Source organism: Thunnus albacares, chromosome 13, assembly GCF_914725855.1.
Source record: "Thunnus albacares chromosome 13, fThuAlb1.1, whole genome shotgun sequence".
Lineage (NCBI taxonomy): Eukaryota > Metazoa > Chordata > Actinopteri > Scombriformes > Scombridae > Thunnus > Thunnus albacares.
The window spans coordinates 11,400,292-11,425,669 of record NC_058118.1 but is presented as its reverse complement, the minus strand read 5'-3'; the positions used below and the strand labels follow the sequence as shown (position 1 = coordinate 11,425,669).

Below are 25,378 nucleotides of genomic sequence, written 5' to 3'. Positions count from 1 at the left end.
TCTCCTAAAACTGTTTTTGTGTCTGGCTTTTCCATCTCAATTTAAGATATTGTTTCTCCACAAACTACTTTTATGGAAGAATATTGAATTTTTGGACAGTAAAAAGAAAATTAATAATTTTAAAAATGACTCAGATAAGCCACATAAACTCAACACTCCCTGACCTGCTTGAAAAATATCCCACTGCTGCATCCATCCTTACATATTGGATCAAATAACATCAAGTCTCAGCAATTGGAGACACTCAAACATGATTTTATTGCACTAATTTATTGCAACAATGTGTTGTCTGTGTTGTTGTCCTCTGCCCTCGTCGTGTTTTGGCCATGTAAATTTTAACTGTATCTGGCAGCTGCACATTTGGCTGAAAGGATACTGCTTTACCCATAGCATCCCATTCGTGAACAGTTTTAATGCATTTTGGAATAGGTATGATTTATTTGCTTGTGATGGTTAACATCTTAACAAAAAAGGCAAATTGTACTTAGCCTGTAATATGGACCTAACGCTGAAACCAAGTAATTCCCCTCCGTCAACCCAGGCAACCCACATATTACTGTACACAGCAGAGACTTGGTTTCAAACAAGTTCCTTGTATTAAACAGTTTGGCCATTCCTGTCAGGATTACTTCAAGAATAAATCTGCAACATTCAAAGCGGTCTGTCATGACACCAAACCTAAAAACAATTCCCCTTCAGCCTACTGTCTCCTCACCACCTCACTCCGAGTCCACCTCACTCTGCCTAGACAATCCTCATACTTTTAAATCCAGAAATGGTTTAGGATGAATTCATTTGAAGATCAGAAGTTTGTGTCGGCAAGAAAAAAAAAATTGATCATTTAAACATATCGGTCTAACAGGCAGATCCTGATATTCTGGTTGTCACAGAAACCTGGCTTAGAAAAAGCATCACTAATTCTGATGTGTCCATAAATAGTTACAATATATATAGAAAGACAGGATTGGTAGAGGTGGGGGTGTTGCTATATATGTTAAGAGTTGTTTTAATGAATCTATCCTGTATGCTGTTACTGTACCTAAATGCTTTGAATTTATTGCCCTGAAAATTAAATTTGGGTCCAACAATTCCACTGTGGTGATAGCGATCAACGGGCCTCCTTCAGCTGACTCCACAGCTAAACTGGAGGACCTAATCTCTCAATATGCTCATTCAGAACTGATAATCATAGGTGACTTTAATCTTGACTGGTTATTTAACGCTTCTGAACACCTAAAGGAACTGTGCAACAATTTGAACATTTCACATCTGATTACTGACCCTACCAGGCCCAATCCAAAAGATCATAACAGATCCACTTTAATATATTTTATCTTAACCAGTAGGAGTAATAAAATTGTTGCCACTGGTGTTTTCGATCTTGGAATAAGCGATCACTGACCAGCTGATTGTGTTAGAGATACAGATAAAAGAGAACACAATCTAGAAATGTTGTCAAAAGAAATCTAAGAATCTTTAATTAACCTTTATCATAGTGATATTTATTTTACCTCTGAAATCCCAGATGTTGAAATGGCATTAGACTGTTTCTCAAAGAACTTCCTTGCAATCATGGATAAATATGCTCCTTTCAAAAAGCTCAAATCTTAGGTTTTCCCCTGAACTTTCAACTCTGTTTAAAGGAAGAAACAGAGCTGGGTCTCTTGCTAGACGCCCAGGGGACACATCCCATTGACTTGCATTTAGGCAACTGAGAAATAAATGCACAGCCTCTGTAAGGAAAACCAAATCAAATTATTATTTACAATTAATTTTTTACCTGCACATGTCAAATATAATAACTGTGTATTATCTGCCCAGCTTTTAATAAGCATTTTGCTGCCGCTGGTCATTTATTTAAGGATGTGTATACAGGATCCACACCTATTAATAGTGCTTGTATATAACCTGTAAGCCACTTTTCTCAGTTCACTTTACAACCTATTTCTCCTGTTGAAGTAGCCGATGCACTACAAACCATTAATCCAAGGAAATTAACTGGAACAGATAAACTCGATCCATTCTTTTTAAAGCTTTCCACTCCATTTATCACTGAGCAAATAGCATATTTAATCTTTTAATTTCAACTGGTATAATTCCAAGTAACTGGAAGTCTGCTCATGTAATTCCTTTGTACAAAGGAGGAGACAACAGCGATCTCAATATTTATAGACTAAAATCCAAACCTCCCTGTCTTTCTGATTCTGTACAACTTGCTGTTGATAACCTACAACTTTCTTTTAGTGCTCAAGATGCACTTGTCACCCTTAAACTAGTTCTCAATGCAAGCAAAACAAAGTTCATACTTTTTTCGCTAGAGTCACTGAGTATAAATAGTATTCGGCTTGATGAAATATTTACATTTAAATATCATATTGAAAATCTCATCATCAAACTGCGGCAAAAAGTTGGATTTTTGTACAGAAACAGATCCAGCTTCCCTTTGAGTTGTAGGAAAAGTATAGTTGAGCAAGTCTTTCTATTAGTCCTTGATTATGGTGATGTAATCTACAGACATGCTGCTGCTTCCACCCTCAAACCCCTTGACTCATTCTGCCCTCAGATTCATTAGCAGAGACCCCTACAACTCTCACCATTGCATTCTGTATGACAAAGTTCGTTGGTCCTCTCTGGCACAGAGGCGTGATAAACTTGTATGTTTTCATCCTTAAATCCCTTACTGGACATTCACCATCCAATAGAACATCTATGCTGGACTGGACCACAGGACACAAACTCACTCTACTGTCTTATGCTTCAAGTCCTGCAGGTTTATTCTGAACTTGGAAAATCTGCCTTTAGTTTGTGTGTACTAAACACACAGTATTATCTTCAACACATCCTCAGGATCGACACTCTCACTACCCCTGGACAATTCAAGACTATGATCTCAAACCATTTCACCTCAGTGTGCAGCTGTTTTCACTGAGTATTGTCCTCTTCTGATCTATTTAACCCTACACATTTTGTTTTTTTTAACTCTGTATCTCCACATCATTGCAAATGAGGGAAACCGCAATGATTTCTGAGGCTTAAATAAAGATTTGACTGACTGAATGCAAAAAGATACAGATTTCTCCTATAAAGTAATCCAACTAAGCTACAACAATCCTCATCCATTCAAATATACCTGCTATTCATTATTGAATAGCTCTGAGCTTTGGGCACTTTTACACTCGTTGAGTTATATTTTTTCAATCCATCACTGAAAGAAAAGACAGAGGAAAGTGAATCACACATAAGTCCGTCATTGATGGTGGTTATAAAGTGATGCCAATAAAATTAACTTGTTGCTCACTTGGAAATTTATTTTAGCCAACTTCCTGGGAAAAGTCACGACAGTGTAGTTTGTTTAATCATGTTTGTCAGTTTGTTACATCTTAACTCGGATAAGTTACCTGATTATATTATATATATATTATGTCCCCAGATCCTTCATTCATCAGGATTAATAATGGGCCTCACCAGTGTACAATAGAGTCCGTTACATTACACAGCATTTCACATTTGTGGCAGCAGTTTGCATTTTATATGTGTACCATTTAACAATTGTTCCAGCAGGAAACTCACATACATATTCCTCTACCTCTGCAGTAAGCTTGCCTTACCTACTCAAAGTGGACGAAGCACTTTAAAACTAAAAATGTTTTTGTGGCTGGTGTTCATTAGTTTTTTGGAGTCATTTATTTCTAAACAGATCATTTAGAGGCATAAGGAAATGTATATCTTATTTTGTTGTTTTAAATTATTCTATGGTTGCCCCTATTTCAAGTGAAAATGCCTTCATAAGATGTCATTGTAAATATAAGGCCAGATGTTTTAAGGCAGAATACTGTAACATGAAATATACCATATATACCATAAATCTAATTTATTTTTCTACAGGTGTGATCCTGGGTCCAAAAATAATAAGAAATATTTGTTTTAAAAAAAGACTTTTGCAATTGATCTGTTAATATTTGACAAAAAAACAAACACACACAATATGTATCCTCACATCACTGGCTGGCTTTACTGTCTGGTGCTTGGGCTGGCTGAGGTCTTGCATCAGTACAAGACGTAATGTATTGTATCTTAATATTTTTTTCTCTTTTTCTCCTCTCAGACAAGCATGAGACCAAGCTGAAAGGGCTCATTTACTTTCAGGCGATTGAAGAGGTTTATTATGATCACCTACGCAGTGCCGCCAAGGTAACCAACTCTCTTTTTGTCATTACTTCATCAACTGTTTTCTTAACGTTCTGCATGGATGTTTATCAATTATACATTTATCAGTAGACTGAATGGGATAAAATCTGACGGGTTTAATTCAAAACTGCTATTTATTCATAATGGAAAAAAGTGAGCTCAGTATTTCAAAATCACAGATGACTCTGTACTCAAAATCATTATTTTCTAAGTGAAGGTTTGAACTATCTCTAACTCCAACAATCACGTATAACAAACTTTTATTTTACTAGCATGTATAATTTTGTTTGATAGGTCTTAATTGTAGATATACTAATTTTAGAATAAAACTACATTTCTACAGTCACTCACAATTTATTATAACAGTAACAAATGTCAGGGGTGAGCATCTGTGAGTACATGAACATAATTAAAATGTCTTTGCTACATAAAAATTATAATGAATAGCTATTTTTAGAGGCACGTAAAGGATCTAAATTAACCTGGATTAAGTTGTTTTTGCTACTTTTTAAATTTAATTAATCAGTTACCTGAACTTGCAAAGATGCACAATGTTACAGGCTCTAAAAAAGGTCTATTTTAAACAGACTATCTGTCTCAATTATGTTTGAACTATTTCATATATTCTATTGTTCAGACAAGAGTCTCTGAGGAAAAAGATACAACAGGTGCAGTTTGCTTTCTCTGGTCTAAAAAAAAGTCTCCCCCTCTCTCCCTGTGATCCTCCAGAGCCCCAATCCATCTTTGACCTTCTGTGTGAAAACTCACGACCGCCTTTACTACATGGTGGCCCCGTCCCCGGAGGCCATGAGGATCTGGATGGATGTCATAGTAACGGGTGCCGAGGGCTACACGCAGTTCATGAGCTGAGGGACCACTGGGTGACAGATTTGGAGGATGACAGGGACCGGGCGAGCACCCAGACACCTGGAAGCCAACCTGAGCTGCTCTCTGCTGCTTGTCCGTTGAAGCGGAGCCGGAGCTGAAATCGGTGACACACAGTTTGATGGTGTGTGACAGATGGACATCTGAGGAGATGAATAATCTACGGTTCTCACAAAAAAAAAGCCTGATGCCTTCACGCAAATGAAGGCTTAGTAACGACAGGTGCTTTTCAAAGAATTTATGAGTTGTATTTATCTCTTAGCCAGAATGAGAAGGAAAATAGTTTGAGCAACCTGCCAGTGGATCTATGGAGGGAATTCTCAACTAGATCAATTACATTCTGTCACCAAAACACATTGTTAATAATTACAAAATAATTCTTGAGGCTTCAGGAGGAATACTTTGAAGATTTCTTACTTCATATAAGCTCAAACTGTTTACACCTCTGAAGCTGATCTATGTGTGCAGTGTTATTATTCTGACTGATGCCTTTTTTTTCCTTCCCCTTTTTGATACATTTGTACTTTTTCCCTTAACTTTTGTCAGATGAAAAATTAATCTCTTAATCTTTCAAAACACTATTAAATAAACATATTTTATGAGCAAATATTCTAAAATATTTTAAAAAGAGATATAATTATGTTACTTATTCAATCGAAACATTACTTGGTGCCAAATACTTTATGTAATGTTTTGTCAGACTGTTACAATACAAATGTTGATATCACTCTATATATTGTTCCGAAGGGCTTTTCATTCAAATAACGCAACATTAATGTGTATTTTACACAAATATGTCAAAGAAAAACCTTTTATTAGTATTTTAACAAAATTCATAAATGAGATTATATTAAAGTCCTATAACATTATTGTAAAACTACCATGTACATCTAATAAATGAAAATATATGATGCAACATATGATGCAACGGTTGGTTTGTTTTGTCTGATAAACTGGCAGTTTGTTGCTGACAAATGGGCTAAACTGAATACACACAGTTACCAACGTGTTCTTGCTTCCTTAATTAGTCTTTCAGTATCCTCACAAACAAGTTAATTAATTACCAGCTTTCTTTAAAACAATCTCACACACCCTAATGAGCTGCTCCCATTCACATTTACATGAGAGCACACAATAGGTGTTCCCCTTTAAGAAACTGCAACTTTCTGTATTTACATAAGAACAGTCAGGTGGTTTAATTAGTTAATTGTCTCGTTAGCTCCGATTATCTACAGAAGCTGTTGCGGAAGTATTGACCCCACATGCTGAGTGTATTTCTGGCACAGTGTGTTTAATTATACGGCTCGCTGCGCACTAGGTAGGTCACATAAAAATAAAACCAGGCTAAAAAACATGAAATGAAATTACATGCAACTTAACATGTATGATTCAACATAGAGAAATTTGAAATCATACTTAAAAAAAAAAAAAAAAAAAAATCTTATGGAAAAGACGCCTCGCTAAAACTTTCCCGCTTTTTTCCGGTCAAGCAAAAACAAGTTCTTGTGTGAGTTTCTATATGAAAATATTCACACAGTGCGTCTCTTCTCGTGCCCGTATTAGTTCAAATAAGTGAAAGAGAGGTACATGTGCACATGGATAAATAATGTATGACTGGTGTGTGTGTGTGTGTGTGTGTGTGTGTGTGTGTGTGTGTGTGTGATTAATTTATTGCGGGGATCACTGGAATATTTAACAGACGCGTAGGTAATCACAGAAACACACCTTGCCCCTGACAGGTACAAATTAGATTCAGCACTTGAAATGTTAATTTTTAATTCTCCGGTTTGTAGAGAAAAACATGTTATGTTTAGTGATATTTATTAAAATGAACATCCAATCCTCCTCCAGCACAGTGCAGGTAAAGGTTCCTACTAACTCAGACATTAGAGACGCTGGATACACTGACAACGTTCACACCATTTGTGCCTCTCTGACCTTAGGAGGAGCTTTTCACACGTCGAGCCGTTCTTTGAGTCTCTGGTGCGCCCGGCTGAATAATAAACAGTGTGAGCTCATTACGGTGGTGATGAGCATGAGTGACACCCAGCCTTATTATTGGTGAAATATTAATTAGCCAAGAGTGATCTCCCCTCACTTTCACACACACGCACACAGATTGACCTTTCCTCCAGGCCTTTAGAGCACAAATAAGACAGTCAGGCTGTGGATTAGTAAAGGTTTCACACAATTTTGTCAATATTAATGGGAGATATTAACCTCGTCTGAAAACAGCCTCAAAGATTCTGATGAAATGGAGATATCACTCGGCTCAGAGGGCAAGTTTATACCATCACCTGTCAAAAGAACTTCCACTCCCACGTCCTTCACAAGATTTCAGCACAGACATTTGTAATTTATAAGTTCTCATATCCACATGTGAGTTCAGAGTAATTTAGGAGATTAAAGAGAAATATCTCCTGCCCAACATGCCTGCACACACACACACACACACCCACACACACACACACACACACACACACACACACACACACACACACACACACACACACACACACACACACACACTCGTAGCAGACAGAGACATACAAGATGAAAGCATCTTTCACTAAATGCATCTGATACACCAGTGAAAGTTCCATGCTCACTGTTTACAGCTTTGAACAAATCATCTTCACTCTCTTTGAAGGGAATGCAAAATGACAGTCATTAATTCAACATGGCGTACACGATACACAAATCATTAAATTACAATAAAAAGAAACATGTTTTCGGATTTCATGGCAAGCACAACAATGATATCTGAAAAATATCCAGAGGGGAAAATAACTAAAAGCGCCAGCGTTGACCTAATGAGGCCAACGAAAACATCCATATGAACACTACAGCTGCACCCCAGTGTGGGGTAGTGTTTTTATTTTATTTCACTGACTGCCAGACATGAAAGTGAAGTACTTTCCAGTATCAACACAGTGTGAAAACTTTATGAAGTGTCGAATATCAAACTGTATGTACAGTATTCAGTCCCTGTTTTATTTGTCAAATAGTAAAAACAGTTACATGGTGTAAAAATGAAAGTGGATGTATCAGAAAATAATGACGTTATTGCTTCATCTCTATGTAAGCTCTATTTAAAATGTTTTGGTCTGTTACGTTATTGTTTTGGGGAACCATGACCTTCACCTTTACAATCAGTGTATATGTTTGTTTCTAAATTCACTGATGTAGAAATGTGATTTATAGTTGAATTAATAATCTCAATAAAAGAATAAGTTACACAACTAAAATATAATAAATAAAATCAACTGTACAATCACTGTTACATCACAGACACTACAAAGACTGCATATGTCATTTGTGCAGATTACCCACAAGTCTACATTAAGTCAGCGCTTGCTTCACTTGATGGAAATGATAAATGATGATGAATACAAATGTAATGGTATCATACAGTTAAGCCAGCAGTTTTAATTGCTGTACTTACACAGATGAATTAACATTTAGAATTTAAAGTCCAGTGTCAATACAGAATAAAGCTATGTGACAGTTAAGTTAAAAGATAACTTTGTGTTTTTAAAAAATCTGTCTTAATCCACTCACATCCTGGAGCCATTTCAAGTGATATAAGTGATGTGGGACAAAGCCCACAATCCTGATTCTTTGTTAGTTAAGTTAAAACTAATATGAGGTTTCAGCAGTCTGAGTTTGTCAGATCAAGTTGGTTTCTTCCAAAGTTACTAATGTATGTTTTTAGTTTTAAATTCCCTCAGACGGTGTTTGCTTGCTGAGCCATTGCAGAGGGACAGTAAGTCAAGAGGACTGTGGATTTTGTGCCTCATCTCTTATATTGAAATTGAAAAATATAAAAAAGGATCACTTTGCGGCCAGTATAAACATGAGGACCAATTACAGCAACCAATCATTATTTCAGTATACTATACATATGAATATGTGAGTATTTTAAGACATATTTGTAAAAAAAAAAAAAAAAAAAAAAAAAAAAAAACCCTGCAACTATTTTTTCAGTTTTGATAAGTGTATTAAGTTATAAATCGCCAGTGCCAATGAAGCATATGGCCTGAATAAATATTGGCTGTGTAAAGCTCAAAGGTGACAGACGTTGAGCCTCTGGGGTTTAAGTAGCTCTGCAGAGCAGCATGACACAGCTTGAGTGCTGTGAATGACATTGAGAAGTCATTTGGGACCTGTTTGTCATGTTTGCTTAAAGAGCTAAAATTTTGAGGAACACAAGTGAGGCACGAACAATAAGTCTAAGTAAAAATCTGTGACCCTTGACTATTATATTACAGTAAATATAGGTTATTTTGCTATTATTGTTGTTCTGTTTTTCTTCACTTCATTTGTAATTTCTGTAAATTCTATAACTTTCTCCCCCACGACTTCTTATACAAGGCTTTTCATTCTTGCTAAACAATTTTCCATCTAGAACAAGTGTCAATCTATTAACTTGTTTGCTGATAGTGAAGTAAACTTTTACATTATGGGCTTTAATTTTTATCATGCAAGGTCAGCACAGGCTGAGCTCTGTGTGCCATGCATGGCTTCATTTAAGATGCCTTTAGGAGTTAGTGATCTTCTAAAAGCTGTGACATCCCAGAGGAAGACTAAACAGACACTGTAGTCCTTTACATCAAACACCTCAAATTTACCATGAAGTCCTTGAGGAGCAGTAAATAAACATAAACATGTGACTGGCTGGTTCACATCTGTCACGGCTGAATGCAAATGAAGCCTAGTTTAAACATTCATGATTGAAAACTATATTATGCCTGTCACTTTTTTTTTTTGAGACTTGATCAACTGTTTTTATGCCAAACACAGAAACAAATGGGAGTGATTTGTAGGCTACACACACACACACGCGCACACACAAAAACAACCACAAATCCCCTCTGAGATGCTTCCATTCACAAGTTGTAACCATGAATTCCATGTTTTCATCGTATGTTCAAAGAGGGGCAAAAGTTAAGGACAATAAATTCTGAGAGAGATGATGATGAAATGATGGTGTAACCCTCACTAACGTGCCATACGTGCACTTGGCATGCAGCATCGACTTTTCTGACTTCTCCGCTCATACACAATATTCAGACAATGAATTTGGGTATCAATGGGCAGCTTAATGTCGCTACAGACAACAATTACAAATATCTCAAATACATCCAAGTCCAGTTTGGATCCAAAGTTGTTCATGTCGCCCAACAGGCTTCCTTTAATTCACCGATTGTTAAGTTTGGTTGTGTTGTTTTAACAACCTGGAAAATTTAGATTATCCACATCATGCCCTGAGACAATGTCCCCATTTGTTTATCTAAAATAAAAAAATGGAGAATTAATGGTATTTTGCTGTGTGACTAACACATTTTATATATCTTATTGATGAATGACAGGAAATTGTAGTTAATAGCGGAGACAACAGGGAAATGTAGCGGCGCTGTCATGAACAGCACCTTGGATTTCTCTTATGATGCGCAAACAGAAAGCCCTCAGTGGACCAATTAATACAGACAGAGAGAGCAGTCAGCGATTTCCTGGGAGACCCTCCAACTTTACCAGCTACCACTATCTCAATCTGGTCTCCATTACGACCACATTTATCTAGATTGCATCAGGCTGCCTTTCTACAAATCTCACTCCACTTATATAGAAGCTTTGGTGGGCATTTTGCTGAACAGCTCTTCTGTGAGAAGGCTGTCCCTTTCAATGACTCAGATTAAAACGGATTTATGTAAATCAGAACATTTTACTCAAATTCAATATAATCTGTAGATACAGTGTGTCTGACTTTGCTGAAAGGAGAAAAGCAAAAGTTTCCCTCTGCTCACTTGAAATCTTAGTTTATGATGATTTTGTGACATCACAATGCACTTTTCAGTGAAATATGTGACATGTTGTGTCCAGTACTGGTCATTGATTCTCAATTTTTCAGTGAAGGAGAAGCAGTAGCAGAATTTTTAACTAGTTAAATCAACTTTTTTGTGTGGAAGAACCTTATCAGACACAAATTATTCTTCACAGCACAGTATTTTTATGCCTTACAACATGACTGGAAGGAATCTTTAACTTCATTCAAATGATATGTTTCACTTAGCCATTGTGAATAATGTGATTATGTGCAATCAATTCAAGTTGGATGTTTCCCGCCTTCCACTCAATACACAGACACGCTACTCGGCGGACAAATCTATTAGAGGATGGATGAGAGTGTCCCGTCAATATGGAAATTCAGCAGAAAAGGAAGTAAGCCTATTGGTTTTGGAAAAATGATAATGTCACAGAGATGCAACTCAGCAAATGAGATGGGGGAAGAGTTGGATGGAGAGGGGCGCAGAAACAGAGGTGAGGTGGGAGGAAAACAGTAGGTATGGAGGGAAAGAGAGAGAGAGAAAGAGAGAGAGATGCAAATCCCATGGCAACAGCAACCAGAAAACAAGTCTAAAATAGGGGGCAGTGTCCGCTATTGCTATAGCAACAGGAGAACAGCACATTCACTCAGCTTCGGGATTTGCTGAAAGGGGAAAAACAAAGCTTTATTCCTCACATAATTGTTATTGACAATCATTACCGGTAAATTAATTTGGTTCTGCCAGCTGCGTCTCACTAAGTTAACCATAAAAATAAGGATTCTCAAAGTATATTAGGATGACAGTTAACAACATGAGGTGATTCATTTATCTTCCATTACTCGCTGACTCAATGTCATTTCAATACACAACAAACAGTAAAGTTGATACCAATATGAGCTGACAGCTATTGATTAAATAAGTCAATCAAATAAAAATGAAATCATGAGCAAGAGTAATTGTAAAATAATACAAAGAGACTGTATGTCTCTGATAACATACAGTAGAGTCCTATTTTAGTAGTCTGAGGCCAATGATAATAAATGACATATCAGTTTGCTCAACTATATAGACAGAAATTTTTACAAAAGGCTTGCCACAAGCTGTTCTGTTTTGACAATATAAATGTCAAGACTGCATCACAAAATGTCAAAGCTTTTCTCAGCTTTAAAAACTGCAGCACTGTTCTCCACACCCGGTTTGTTTACGTGAAACATGTGCACACTCTGCACTGCAGAAGAAAAAAAGAAAAAAAAGACAACAACAAAGTGATGCTTTGCCTTGCCTACCGTCGACCAATCAAATTTCACATGTTACCTATTCCAACCAATGACGGCGCGTCAGTCGGAGCACGCGCAGCCAATCGCTGTGAGCCTGGACCACTGATGCAACAGAGATGCAACAGCACACAAGACTTCTACTGAACAACAAAGTATGTTGTAAATCAAATAGTCCCACTCCAAAACAATACCATGCCACATAATAACGTACAGTCTCTGAGCTGTAGTGCGGGTCTGTATTTGACAGCCGCGTCCACGTAAACCAAGCCCATCAGCAGGTTGATGACTTTCATTTCAATGAGATGGCGACGCCCCGTCGGTACTGCCCCGTCTCTATAGCAACAACCTTCGATGGGGAAAACAATGACAGGGCGTAACGCGTTACAAGTAATTGAATTACTTTTTGGATTACGATTTAAACACTAAAACAAAGCCGGAACCACTTATTATTTCTCTTACACTTCAGAGGGAAGATTTCACAGTTAATTATTGACGCTGAATTTAGTCTTTGTCCTCTAAAACTATGGCTATTTCCTTGATTTTTTTTACAGATATTTCCATCCTTTCCATTGAAAGTTAACTACTATCCAATGTCATATTAATATATTTAAATTATATCCTCATTTTGTAAATTATGCTAAATCTTCTGCCTCTCTAATGGGTTGTTTAAGTTTCCTGCTGTTTCGCGTTTGAAACAAGCAACAAGTAACGAGTAAAGGCGCTGTTTTCACAAAGGCGCACAGCGGTGAGTTTGTGGGATGTCCTTCGGCGAGGCGCGGAGGGCGGGGGCGGAGGGATCTACACTCAGTACGGTGAGGCGCGGAGGGAGGGGGCGGAGGGATCCACACACAGCACGGGTTGTGCCGGTGACGCAGTTGGTTGCTAGGTGTGAAAGAAACTGATGCTTTCTCACAATTAAGCTGCTCCTCAGTTTACAGGTCGACCACAACAAAGCAACAGCTCGTCCTTTTTTTTGCGCTGTTCTGGATATCCCGAGCTAAAAAAAAAAAAAAAAAATGGCTCTTTAAATTCGTGAACAAGTTGGACCCGAAAAGAAGTCGTGCTTTGCTTTTGCAACGCACCCCCAAAAGCTCTACAGTTTTTCTGCAAGAATGGAGTAAGTCACACTCTCTCTACTCGCCATTCATACAGCTGTGGCAAGTTTGTTACTATGTTGTTATTGTCGCAGTTTATCTCCTTGTGTTGCACATACAGTTGCAGAGAGGTCTGTTCTTTGACTGGTTGTTCTGCTATATACAATTTCTTCTATTTTAATATCTTCAAATAGTCTATTTTGCCTATCATGCTTCTTTAGTAACGTTCCTCCCAGGGTTTATAAGACAGCTGTGTTACTAAGATAAGTTATATGTAATGTAAATTACAGTACAACCTCTATGTACTGTAAAGTGGTATCACATTTCAGCCACTTTCAGTCGTAGAGTCTCGTCAGGTTTTCATTTAGATTTCACATTATGTCATTTAAACTGCTTAAGTGATCAAAGGTAATTCATCTAAAAGAACATGAGATTGGAAGTAGCTAATCTGCCTTAATCCAATTGAATGATCTTTCTCTCTCAGATAGAGAGATGCTGTAGTTAAGCTGGTGCTTTTTGTCAACAGCTGGGCCCCTGACAGCGTCATAGGTCCCATGTGTTTTGAGGATGTCAAGTGCATTTTGCTTTGAGACAGTTCCAAGCCCAGAGGACTCAGGTCTTACTATTGTATCACTGACCGTGTCAATTCTGAGGGTTTTGGGTTTTGGAATAGTTTATTTTCTACTCTGCTTTTTTCAGTAATTGACATTTGCTATAAATGTACTTGTTCGTGAGAGTTAATTGTGAATTTTACTGAAACCCATGATTCGTACAAGAGGACTTGCTGGTGATTTCTTCATTGTCACCTCTCTGTCAAAACAGACTGAGTCATGTTGAAAAACTTGCTGAGGACAGCAATCATCATCATCAATCAGCCATCAGCCGACAGAACAAGTTGGATCATTTTAGCTGGACACATTTCTGATCCCCGCTTCTGTTTCACCTTCTAGGTTTCATTATGCTCACCCAGCCCTGCTCTCTGTGGCCCATCTGTCAGACCCTGCTTGCTCTCAGCATATGCTTGGACTTGGACTGAATCAAAGCACCAGCAGACAAAATGATGGCAACATCAGCTCCTGTTTGGAAGACTCTTCGTGTCTGCCCGGCAGACCCCCTCGCTCTCTCTCACCCACAGGCTAACCACAGCCAATCACAGGGGTGCAGGGGGGAGGTGTCAGAGGAGAGTCAGCACTTAATTGGTGAGTTGCAGCGAGTACGCTTTTTTATATTTTTCCCCATTTCAGGTGGGCTCGGCACTGCAGCACATTCGTCCTTCTTGAACAGTAAGTAATAAAGTAGCTATGCCTAATATATGCTCGAACTTTATTCTAAAAAAAATATTGCTTTGCATTTACTATTGTCGATCAGGTTATGCCTTTAGGAAACTGCTACATGCAATGTTGGATGACTGATATTTATTTAATATTTGCATGAACGTTATTACTTAGCTGTAACTTTTTCCTTCATCTGTTAGTTTGTAACGACTGCAATATTTTCCCCTCCTTAATAGGTGATGGTCTCACTGACTGGATGACGGAAGAAGTGGATTTCTCCTCGTACCTCCCGAACCCTCCTTCCCCTCCCTCCTCCACCAATGCCTCCCTTCCCCCTTCACCCCTTCAGAATGATATCCAGGTGCCCTCTGACTTGGAGGTCATGACCTCTCTGCTGCAAGAGGAACTTGCCCAACTAGAGGACTACTTCCTGTCTGAACCACTGCCAGAGAAAGGGCCAAGGCTGGGAAAATGCGACAGGGGTCCACTGCCAGCGGGTCCTCAGCCGTTCAGTCAGCTGCCATACGCATCATACTCTACATCCAACCAATCGGAATCCAGCCCACTTCTTGTTACCCTGGCAACCGGAGAACTGGACCTGCTGAGCATCTGTGGTGGGCCCATTGGGCGATCCAAAATTCCAAGACACGCCCCGTACAGCTGCAGTCGCCCCAGTGGGTGTGGTAGGAAAAGAGTTCCTGATGGTGTGAGGGTCAGTGAAGGCTACGATAGCAGTTTGTTGGGTTCCAAAGGAAATAACTCAGGTAACTCAGCCGTGACCCTCGCAGGCAACAACTACGGCTGCGTAGAAGAAGAGCAGCTGGTAGGGAAAAGCTACTGTCTGGGCAGCGCAGTCGAAGTCAGAAGATGTGCCGTTCTACCAAAAGACGACAAAAATTGCTGTTTCGGTCAAGATGTCATAGGTGGTGCAAAGGGTGTTGGTGGTGGGTTTGGTTTTGGTGGATCACTTGATGCCCCTCATAAGAAAGAGGATCTGTTGATGTATAGCATGAGAGAGGTCAGCGGAGGCACTGGTAGCAGCGAGGTGTTGAACAGTATCAAAACTAGTGTGGAGGTGACAAAAGCTACTGTTTCATGGAAGACCCAGAGCAGCGAAGGTTGTTATCTTCCAGCAACACCACAGTCTGAGGCCTATCATAGCTTCTTAGGCAACATCAATGAACACGTCAAAGCAGAGAGTCTACAGATAGGGCAACATGATTTACACTGTAACTTCCTCGAGGATCAGGGCCCAGAGTGTCTTTTAATGGCTAGGGAGAGTCTGAACTTGGAGTCTTCAGGGCACAGACAAGCGTGTAGGTTGAAGGAGGACCACTGTGCTGTCAAATACGAAGAGGACATCATTCCAGCAGAAGGCGGGGAGCGCAAACAGAAGAAGAGAGATCAGAACAAAACTGCCGCTCACAGGTAAGTTTTAGTTTCCGCTTGACAAAATATATAACTTCGGGCACGATTTCACAGGTAAAGATCTTCGTTTTAATCGTTCTTTTTCTTAACGCAGGTATCGCCAGCGAAAAAGGGCAGAGCTAGATTCTTTGGAGGAACAGTTGCATTGCCTTGAAGGGAGGAACCGGGAGCTCCGGGACAAGGCAGAGTCCGTAGAACGTGAAATCCAGTATGTCAAAGACCTGCTGATTGAAGTTTACAAGGCCCGTAGCCAAAGGCTCAAGCAGGACACGACCGCGTAACACCAAACTCCTGCAAGTACATTTAAAGAGGGAATAACAGGGAAATTGTGGAGCTTTTTGTGTCTTTATGATTGTCCAGAATTGAATGTTTCAATTTTTTTTTTTTCATGGCGGGCGGGGTAAATGCATGCTTTGCTAATGTGAATTATTTTTTACATTTTAAATCAACACTCTATTCAATGCTTCCATTGCTTTCGCACTCTAATCACTTGAGCCTGCACTGTGGCATTGTAATGCTTTAAATGACAATCATTTTTAATAGATCTCACACTGCGTGAATCTACTAATTGAAATAGGGTTATTTCTGAAGAAGTAATGTTATTCATTATGCAGGTTTAATATTTTGAATAGCCTTACATTGGAATTGATGTCAGCAATAGAACTAAATGTTTTTGGTTTTTTTAATTTGAAATTTTTATTTGCAGTTACTGTGTCACACTTTTTAATGGATGAAGTAGTCAAGTACTGTATGTTGTGTCAACGGGTGAAACAGCATCATTTCATTTTGAACACATCTTTCAATCCAAATACTTTTCTAGAAAAATTTCTAACCTCCCTTGAACGGCACATGATATTTCAATTGCTATGAATATTTTAAAAGATTAAAATTGTTGTTGACTTTTACAATTGTGGAAAGAACCGCTGATAGAGATAGAGAGAAAAAAGACTTTTTGTTATCAAAAATGTACCATTTTTTATGATTTTAATATTGTTGGTGCTTTTTGACAAAGCATTTCATTGACTTCAGGTTTAATGCAACCCTAAATATTTATTACTTAGTGGGATTTGTATGTTTTTGGTATGTAGTTCCCTTTTCCCCCTTTTTCTTTTTTTTTTTTTATAAAGGACAATCATCTAAATTTTTACCCGGCTTTAGTAACATTACATTGTCTACTGTATTTGTTTTATTTTCCTGATAACTTGCATTACTTTTTAAGTAACAAATCACCTGTTTTTTCTCCAGCGGTGATTGCAAATAATGTCCAAAAATACAGATTCTGTCACCGAAATAGAACTGATTTATCTCAAATTGAATGTGGAAACACTTTATTGTGTTTTGGGCAATATTTGTCACTTGCATATTGCAAAAATTATAAAATCTATTTTGCAGCTCAGGATATGAAACAGTCCTACAAATGTCAGTAGATGATTCATAGCAGGAGACTACAAACCTAAAGCTCCTCTGTTCTTCAATTTACATGGTAAGATTTCAATGACATACAGGTTTTCCTTTTGTAAAAATAAAAAAGTTTTTTCTTATGAACAAATATTGTAACCAGTAGAGTTTAGCAGCTTCCCTCTGCATGTCTTTACATAAATGTTCTCTCTCTCTCTGCAATAGAAAAATTAGGATTTCAGATACAAGTCTTTCTCTAACTGCTTGTTAAGGCAATAAGTTTTCTAGGCCTCTGGCTGATCTGCACTAATTTGTAAAAACTTTTGTATGTTCAGGGAGTGGAGTGTGATAGCCTTTTCTTTGTAGAAAATTAACTGAAAAAATCTCATTAGATTATTTGTTTAGGCTTTTGCTGTTAGCTTCGGTGCAAGAGGAAATCTTTTCCAATTCATTTGTTGCAAAGCAAATATTAAGGTCACTGTTAAAATGCCGAGGATCATTTTTTTTCTATGCATATTTATTTGAAGACAATCTTGAATATAAGCGCTGAATTTATTTCTATTTAAGTTTCTGTTTGCCCCTCCCCCTCCTGCGGTGTACTATCAACTCCGGTTGTTAAAACCAAAAATGTTTAATGGCAGCATAATTTCAAATAATCTGAACTCACATTATAACACTTTGTAATTTCACTTTCATTTAATCATGTTACCTTTGTGTGTCGTCGACATGTTTCATTTCAGAAATAAAGTGTGTCATCAACTCAGTCCGTTGTGTTTTGTCTTTGTTTGGAGTTTTTCTCTCCGAGTCAATTAACTGGAAATTATTTTTGCATTCACTGACTGATGCAAAAATTACAATAAATTGTATAATTCGTCTTAAAAACAGGTTTTGACCTTTTGGATGTAATGAAACAAATGGATTATTTTTTGAGCAAACAAAGTTCAAACCTGCAGGGCCTGATGGACCCGACAAGCGCGTCGGGCCCGACACTTTAACTCTACTGAGAGGAAATCAAATCAATTATTAGAGTTTTTACTGAGCTCTTCGTATTTAGTCGACGTTATGCTGCAAAATGAAACAATATCGAAAAAGACCGAACAATTAATGAAACGTCCAAACATCCGAAAAAAATGTTTGTGTTTGCAGTTTTCAGCGCGGTGCAGCGGAGTTGAAGTCAAGACATTTTATTTTTTACAAGTCATTTTATTTATAAAGCAAAATCACAAAGCGCAACATTATCTCACAGAGCTTTAAAATCCTCGTTTCGGATAAAGAAAATCCCCCTTCCCAAAAAAACATCAACGACATCTGCGCTGCAACTAAATACAACCCAAATTCAGCCAAAGACTAACCTGCGCTGCTATGACATAGACTTTAGAGAAACAACTGATGCAGAAGTTAATCCACCATCTATTTGATGCTCTTATAAAGACAATGTATGATCATTAATGGGCAGTAGGAAAAGTAAAATCTGTAAGTCTACATTATGGTGAAATGATAAACAATCGCTCCACAAATTACAAAGAAAATATGTTGTTGTTTAGTGGAATTTCGATTACAGTCACATGTTTTCTAATGAAATTAGAACAACTGGTGAAATGAGATGAAGCATCAGATAACATTAAGAGCAAACTGTTAAGGAATACTTTCAGCAGAGCCAACACAGATATTCATTGAGAAAAGTCACTTTTTATCTGCACCATTTTGATCTGCAGCCTACACTAAAAAAAAAAAAACAGGGGAAATGATTGTTGTCAGTAGTTCTCTCCCATTTTGAAGGAGGTAGTAAAGGAAGGAGGAGAAGAATTATTTACACATGACATTTTTAACTGCTTTCATTTTCAGTGAACTGTCTGGACTCACAGCTGTCCAATGAGCTGATGATAGTCACATTGGGGAGGTGCGTGTTGTGAAGCCTGAAGAAGTTTCTTATTGGCATCAAGGGATATCAGGACCTTCAAATAAATGCAAAAGAAAGTGAAAAACTTGAAAATACTTTTGAATATGTTGAAAGTAGCATCACAATCATGCATGGAGGTATGACTGACGGAGAGAAAATTGTCTTAAAATCAGGCAAAATATTTTACAAACCCATGAAAGATTTTGCAGTGATCTATGAAAAAAATGCATGAGCTCAAGGCAACACTACTAAAGGCATTAAAAGGAAACAGCGTTAATTGTTTTATTCCATAAAGAAACTAAATATATTTGATATATACTTAATAAATATTTTTTATGATGAAAACATTAACAATTACAAAAAGGTCCTAGTAACCAAAACATTTCAAACAGAAACATCTGACCTCCTGTAACCTGTTCATTTCATTACCTGACGTATTGCGTCCTGCTGGCTGTACAGGCATAGGGTTGCTATGGCAGCTTGTCTCACTGAATTATGGGAATCTGTACATGCAGCTCTCAGAAGTAAGCTGGACACGTCCTCCTCCAACAGCATGGGTACAGCGCCATCAACATTTACCAGGTTTCCCAGAGCTGCGCAACAGTGACGACGAGTGAGGGCATCAGGGTCAGTGATCAGGGATGCCAGCATGGCCGCCGTCCTCCCGGCTTCCTCTGTCCACCTTCTCCTTTCCTCATCATCCACACTTTGTTCTATTATAGTATCCAAATCTCCTCCTGCCTCACGGTGTGAACACTTGAGTTTATCTCTGCCCTTCTCTTTTCCCCACCCTGTAGTGTCACTGCCCTTTCCATTGGACTGACTCATTTTCAAGCCTGCCCCCGCTGCAATATGTCCCAACCAGTTCCCAACTGCCCTGCAAGCCATCCGCCGGACCGGCATGCATGAATCATGAAGAGAGTCTATCATGCTTTTGAAAATCTGAGGTTGCAGGGTGGTCAGTGTGTGAGGCCTGAACGGATCCAAATGTCCCAAAAGTCTGCATGTGGCAGCTCTGATTTGGTCATAAGAGTGAGCAAGCGCCTGGTGGAGCACTGAGGCTTCCAGGTGAAGCTGAAGGCAGGCGGGGTGGGGTGAACAACGGGCTACTTGGGATAATAGAGTTAGGAGCTCTACGGCAGAGTCCCACAGCACATCCAGCTGCAGCAAGTCAGAGAGCAGAGAACTGGCAGTTCTGGTTGGTGCAGTCTGATGTCTGGAAGCAGCGAGCTGGCTGCCCCTGGCTGGTGAGAAAAAGCCAACAGCGGCTAATCTGAGGCGGGAAGCAGAGCGCTCGAGATCACACAGGAGCAAACGGCTCAGCAAGGAGAGAGGCAGCTCTAGTAGAGGAGGTGGAAGAGTTTGAATCACCTGTCAAAGAATAAAAAAAACAACAACAAAATAATCCAGACACCTCGTCACAGATCAAACAGCAGACAACAAGCAACACAATGCTCTCCCAAAAGTACAGAGACATTAAGATGTACAGTAATATGTGCCTGATGAGAGTGTATTGCAAGAGTTATCCTGTGTTGCATCAGAGAATTATGTTTGCCACAACAGTCAGCGGGGTGTAAACTGGAGCATGGGAAGGCCCTAACCTGCAGGAGGCCTGCAACAACACCACAGCTGTCATACAACTGCAGAATCCTGGACATGGTGTGTGAAGGCAGGTCCAGGGCAAAAGGAAAGCACAGCAAGTGGCAGCTCAACACGGACAAGCTGTTGTGACTCAAATCCACCTCAAGTCTCCCAGGACTGCCTTCAGCAAACAAACAGAGGCTGCAGGGTATAAAAGATGTTATTGCAACGGTTCCGCTCTAAGATTGATGGTAAAAATGAAACAGCAGGATAATTAGGTAATCGTGTTCACAAACCAGTCAGCGCTCAGCAGCCAGCCAAGAGCGTATACACATTTTGATTCGCTCGCACAAAACAGAGGAATACACGAGTATGGATCCTTGGTGAAGACGAGGAGCACAGTAGACAGAAAGGAATACAGCCCTGATGTGAAAAAAAACAAAAAACAAACTTTTTAACACATAAAAGTGTGTTTAAATAGGTTGGGATTCATAGGTTGTGTATGTTTTACCATTTGCTGAACAGAAGTCTGTGTCTGGTGCTGTCCTTGCAAGTGAAGTGCCAATTCTTTTCCATAGATCCAGAAACATAACTGGATCTAAACAGGAAGATCTGGAGCCATTTTCATGCTGTTTGAAGGAAATATGGGCAAGCACAGAGGTTAAGTACAGTTATATCTCTGAAGTCCATTCAAGCAAATATTTTTCACATTTTTGTTTGTGTCTGACCTCAGAGAGTGTGTGTAGAAGTAAAGACAGGAGGCCATCACAGAGTCCCCAGCCAGAGGGTAGTGATAGTTGAAGCTGACAAGGCAGATGAGAGGATAGCAACTCAGACAAAAGTGGATAAAATATTAAAAAAAATGTAAAATTATTGCCAAATATACAAATTACTTCTCAAAGATTCAGTACCTCATATGAGTCCAAGAGTAGATTTTTCAGCAAGGACGTTAGATTGTCCACATCAACTTCGACATAAACCTCGTGTTGTGTGAACACGGATAAAACAGATGCAGCCAGAGGCTAAAGAAGAGACAACAACTATGTCACAAAACTGGAAGGAAAACTAAATATAACTATGTACTATATACTAACTTCAAGTGTACTTACTGCCAAAGGATTGAGGTCTGTTCGACTGAGAATTGTGATGAAGGGCTTGGTGAACTCTTCCAGTCTAAAGTGAGAGAACAGTTGTTGAACTACAATAGTTAAAACAACTGTGATGTTCAAAAAAATCACCTGAAGTGAAGAAAAAGAATAATCAAACCTATGTCTATGTTCTTCTTCCACCGAGTCACAGTGCTTCTCCCAGTAGGTCAGCAGCACAATGGTAATTTCTCCTAGTGCTGGCACAATCCATGGTTGCTGAGCAGCAAAAAAGTAGGAAAAGATACCAAAAAAGTAAAGAATACAGTTGTATAGATGCCTGACTGATGCATTGTTGAATATGGTTCTATTTCCAAACAATAACCTTGATGAAATGTGAGTTTTCCACAGTATCATGGACCATGTCAAAGAGGAGATGGGGTAGTCCAATCTCACGGCTGATGTGGTACGAATTCTCCAGGTCAGAGTTCAGAATAAGGTTGCGTAAGACCCTCAGCGGTTGGTGAATCTGCCACGCTTCTTTGACAACACCACCTGTGAGCTGACCAAACAAAAGAGACTAAATGCAAAATTGTTCCAAGTCATTTCATGATCAGTTGAAAATTGCAACCAATTACCTGAGCTTTAAACGCAAGAATCTTGGATTTCAGTTTAGGAATAATGGCACTGTAGTTTAATAAATCTTTCTGCTGCCTGCTTGGATCTGATTCTTGTGCCAGTTTCTCCCAGAACTCCTCACTGTCATCATCCTGAAAGAACAAGAAAATAACTGATGGGACACCTCTATGATAATTTCTTAATTACCCAGGCAGATGTGTTTCTGGAGGAGAATATATAACTGACCTGTCTATGTAGTGTGGCCTGACTGTCCTCAGTGCATCTTCGCAGTAGCTGTGGTCCAACTTCTACGGAGGGGAACTCCTGTTCATAGTCCCGGCTGATCTGACCCCTGCAGCAGAAATACCCATAACTGTGAACAAACACCTCAGTCTGTTTTGTTGCTGTATAGTGTATATTTAAATGCTGTCTCTTGCTCTTTTGTAGCATTAAGTTCCATAAACACCTGTGTTTTGATCTCACGTGGGCTTGATTATTGGGGTTTTGATAGGCAGCTGTCATGACTGAGTGACCTGAGGTAACAGACACGTCACTTGAGGGAAGCTTGGCTCTATGGGACGCCGCTGCCGGTGCACAGTTAGCTCTTTCATTTCCCGCTCCATCCTTCTTTTTCTGTAAATGCACATGGGTCAGTTTAAAGCTCCTCCATGAATTTACATGTGACTAATTCTGTTGATAAAAAAATACATTTTTGACTCACTTTCACATCGTCACCGCTCACTGGTTTCCCTCCGTTACTGTTGTCCCTCTGTTCCCTGACCTTTCGCAATAATCTGCTCTCTCCTGAAGTTGACGCTGTCTTCGCTGCCACTTGCTTAAGTTTCAGCGCCACCAGGTCTGGGCTGGGTGTGACTGTCAGAGGGCTGAAAACATTTGTGTCTGACAGCACTGCAAACGACATCATATGTCAGTAATCTCAAATACAGACCAGTGTCATGCATATATTGAAAATTCCTATTAAAACACATTTCTATGTCATCACCTAGAACACCATCAGCAACAAAAGGGTGATGCAGGAGGTCTGGCCATGACAACCGCTTCTGAGGGTCTTTGGTCAACAAACCTTTCAGGAAATTCTGAAGTGGGATGACAAGACTTTGAGTGTACACTGTGTAATAAGCTTGCCAAGTGACAATAGTGTTTGAAAACACAATATTTTGGCCGACTGCAGTATGTGTGGCCACTGGAAACAAGACATACAGTAACACTGTAGCTGTACTGTACTGTACTGTACCGTGCAGGTGTCGCTCATTGTGTCTGGCCATCTGACTGAGTCTCTCACAATGAGCTGCACCAGGTGGAAGATGGAGTTAGTGTAGAACGGAGGCGCCCCCGTGTGGAGCTCATACAGGATACAGCCCAGAGACCAGAGATCAGCAGTGTGGTCGTATGGCTTCTCCTCCACCAGCTCAGGGGACATGTAGAGTGGCGTTCCCTTGATAGAAGTCAGCACCAGCGTAGAGACGCTCATGGCCCTGGCAAACCTGATTCAAGATTGCATCACATATTGTTTGTATATGTGGGTAAGGATTATTACAAACAGATTTTCCATTGAGGAATCAACAGCTACCTACCCAAAGTCACACAGTTTCACCACCCCGCTTTTCCCCAACAGTATATTTTGTGGTTTCATGTCGCGATGAAGAATGCGATGGGAGTGCAAATAATACAGAGCTGAGACCAGCTGGCAGGCAATCTCACGGACCTAGGAAGAAGGAGAGAATCAGCAAATAATGGTCATGTGAAATCATGATCTCAAGTATTCAACTTGGAATCTGAATGTGTGACAAAACTGAAAATGAATACCTGACTTTCTGGTAAACTCCCATCATCCTCAAGGATCTGGAACAACTGACCCTCTGCATACTCAGTCACAACCACAACCTGTTACACACATATAAGGGATTCCTCTCTGACTATTCACACAAAATGTAAAGATCATAAACTGTTAGAAATAGCAAATTAATATTTTGTGAACTAAGATGTATTCTTGGTGTTTTAAACAGAAGATTATAATATGTTGACCTCAGTTTCAGTCTCAAAGCTGTCAAAAAGCTGGACGATGTTTGGATGTTGGAGACCTCTCATGATGTCAATTTCCCTCTTGAGGCTTCGGAGCTCCTTCTCAGAGCGACCCACCTTTGGCATGAACTTCAGAGCCACCACCTGATGGACACAAACACGGCATGAGGCCAAACAAACCAGTCTACCAAACCATATTACTACAAAAGCTACTTATTTACTTACTTGGCCAGTAAATCTTCTCCTTCCCTTGTGAACTCGACCAAACGAGCCCTCTCCCACCAGCTCCAAAACGTGATATGAATTCATGTTGACGACGAGCGGCATCAGGAGGCTACAACTTTCCTAACCGTTAGATTCGGTCAGTTATCTGTTAGACGGTTGTTTCATCCCTCCTGAACAAATACAGATTACGTGTACTTTTGAATTTTAATTTCTACAACCCACAAGTTATGGTTTAAAGCCAACAGTTGATGCTAATGTTCATTTAGAGCGATACAGCTTGTACTGCTGTTGTGTGCCACTCATAGACTGTATGTACTGTGCCACTACTTTCTTTTTTTCTAACTTTTTGGTTATGGTAACAACAAAACTGCTCGACAGTAAGTCTAACTGCCGCTTCACAAAATTAACAAAAGACGTAGTAAAGTTTGACTGGCCACACATACACATATAGTATTTGTATACTTGGACTTTTAATAGCGTACTTCAACAGTAAATAATATGTTCATCGTTTATTTACAATGCTAATGCAAAAGTGACAAACTGGCATCTCTGCG

At 39.3% G+C, this 25,378-nt stretch overlaps 3 protein-coding genes across 10 annotated transcripts in view; 2 read left to right on the top strand and 1 right to left on the bottom strand.

Annotated features, from left to right (window-relative positions):
• The window catches only part of phldb1a (pleckstrin homology-like domain, family B, member 1a), a 33,614-nt gene extending 28,375 nt beyond the window's left edge, over positions 1 to 5,239 (top strand). For all 8 annotated transcript variants that reach the window (XM_044369548.1, XM_044369549.1, XM_044369551.1 and 5 more), the window contains 2 exons: positions 4,106 to 4,191; positions 4,918 to 5,239. In XM_044369548.1, the coding sequence (XP_044225483.1) occupies positions 4,106 to 4,191; positions 4,918 to 5,058 (227 nt within the window). In that variant the 3' untranslated portion in view covers positions 5,059 to 5,239. The remainder of the gene's footprint in view (positions 1 to 4,105; positions 4,192 to 4,917) is intronic.
• A 7,778-nt stretch (positions 5,240 to 13,017) lies between these two features.
• atf5a (activating transcription factor 5a) lies at positions 13,018 to 18,135 on the top strand. The gene is made up of 4 exons (XM_044370208.1): positions 13,018 to 13,295; positions 14,223 to 14,471; positions 14,783 to 15,974; positions 16,069 to 18,135. The coding sequence occupies exons 2-4, from the start codon at positions 14,330 to 14,332 to the stop codon at positions 16,253 to 16,255; spliced, it is 1,521 nt and encodes a 506-aa protein (XP_044226143.1). The 5' UTR covers positions 13,018 to 13,295; positions 14,223 to 14,329; the 3' UTR covers positions 16,256 to 18,135.
• A 419-nt stretch (positions 18,136 to 18,554) lies between these two features.
• Positions 18,555 to 25,171, bottom strand: stk36 (serine/threonine kinase 36 (fused homolog, Drosophila)). Its single transcript, XM_044370206.1, has 20 exons — positions 24,825 to 25,171; positions 24,603 to 24,743; positions 24,384 to 24,461; positions 24,152 to 24,282; positions 23,812 to 24,061; positions 23,560 to 23,653; positions 23,278 to 23,465; positions 23,023 to 23,189; positions 22,803 to 22,908; positions 22,577 to 22,708; positions 22,324 to 22,500; positions 22,120 to 22,217; positions 21,963 to 22,026; positions 21,765 to 21,875; positions 21,582 to 21,656; positions 21,365 to 21,482; positions 21,150 to 21,276; positions 20,874 to 21,054; positions 19,702 to 20,643; positions 18,555 to 19,327 (listed from the first exon to the last, which is right to left on the bottom strand). Exons 1-20 carry the CDS (start codon positions 24,924 to 24,926, stop codon positions 19,232 to 19,234), a joined length of 3,378 nt encoding a protein of 1,125 aa, XP_044226141.1. The 5' UTR covers positions 24,927 to 25,171; the 3' UTR covers positions 18,555 to 19,231.
• Between the last annotated feature and the right edge of the window lie 207 nt (positions 25,172 to 25,378).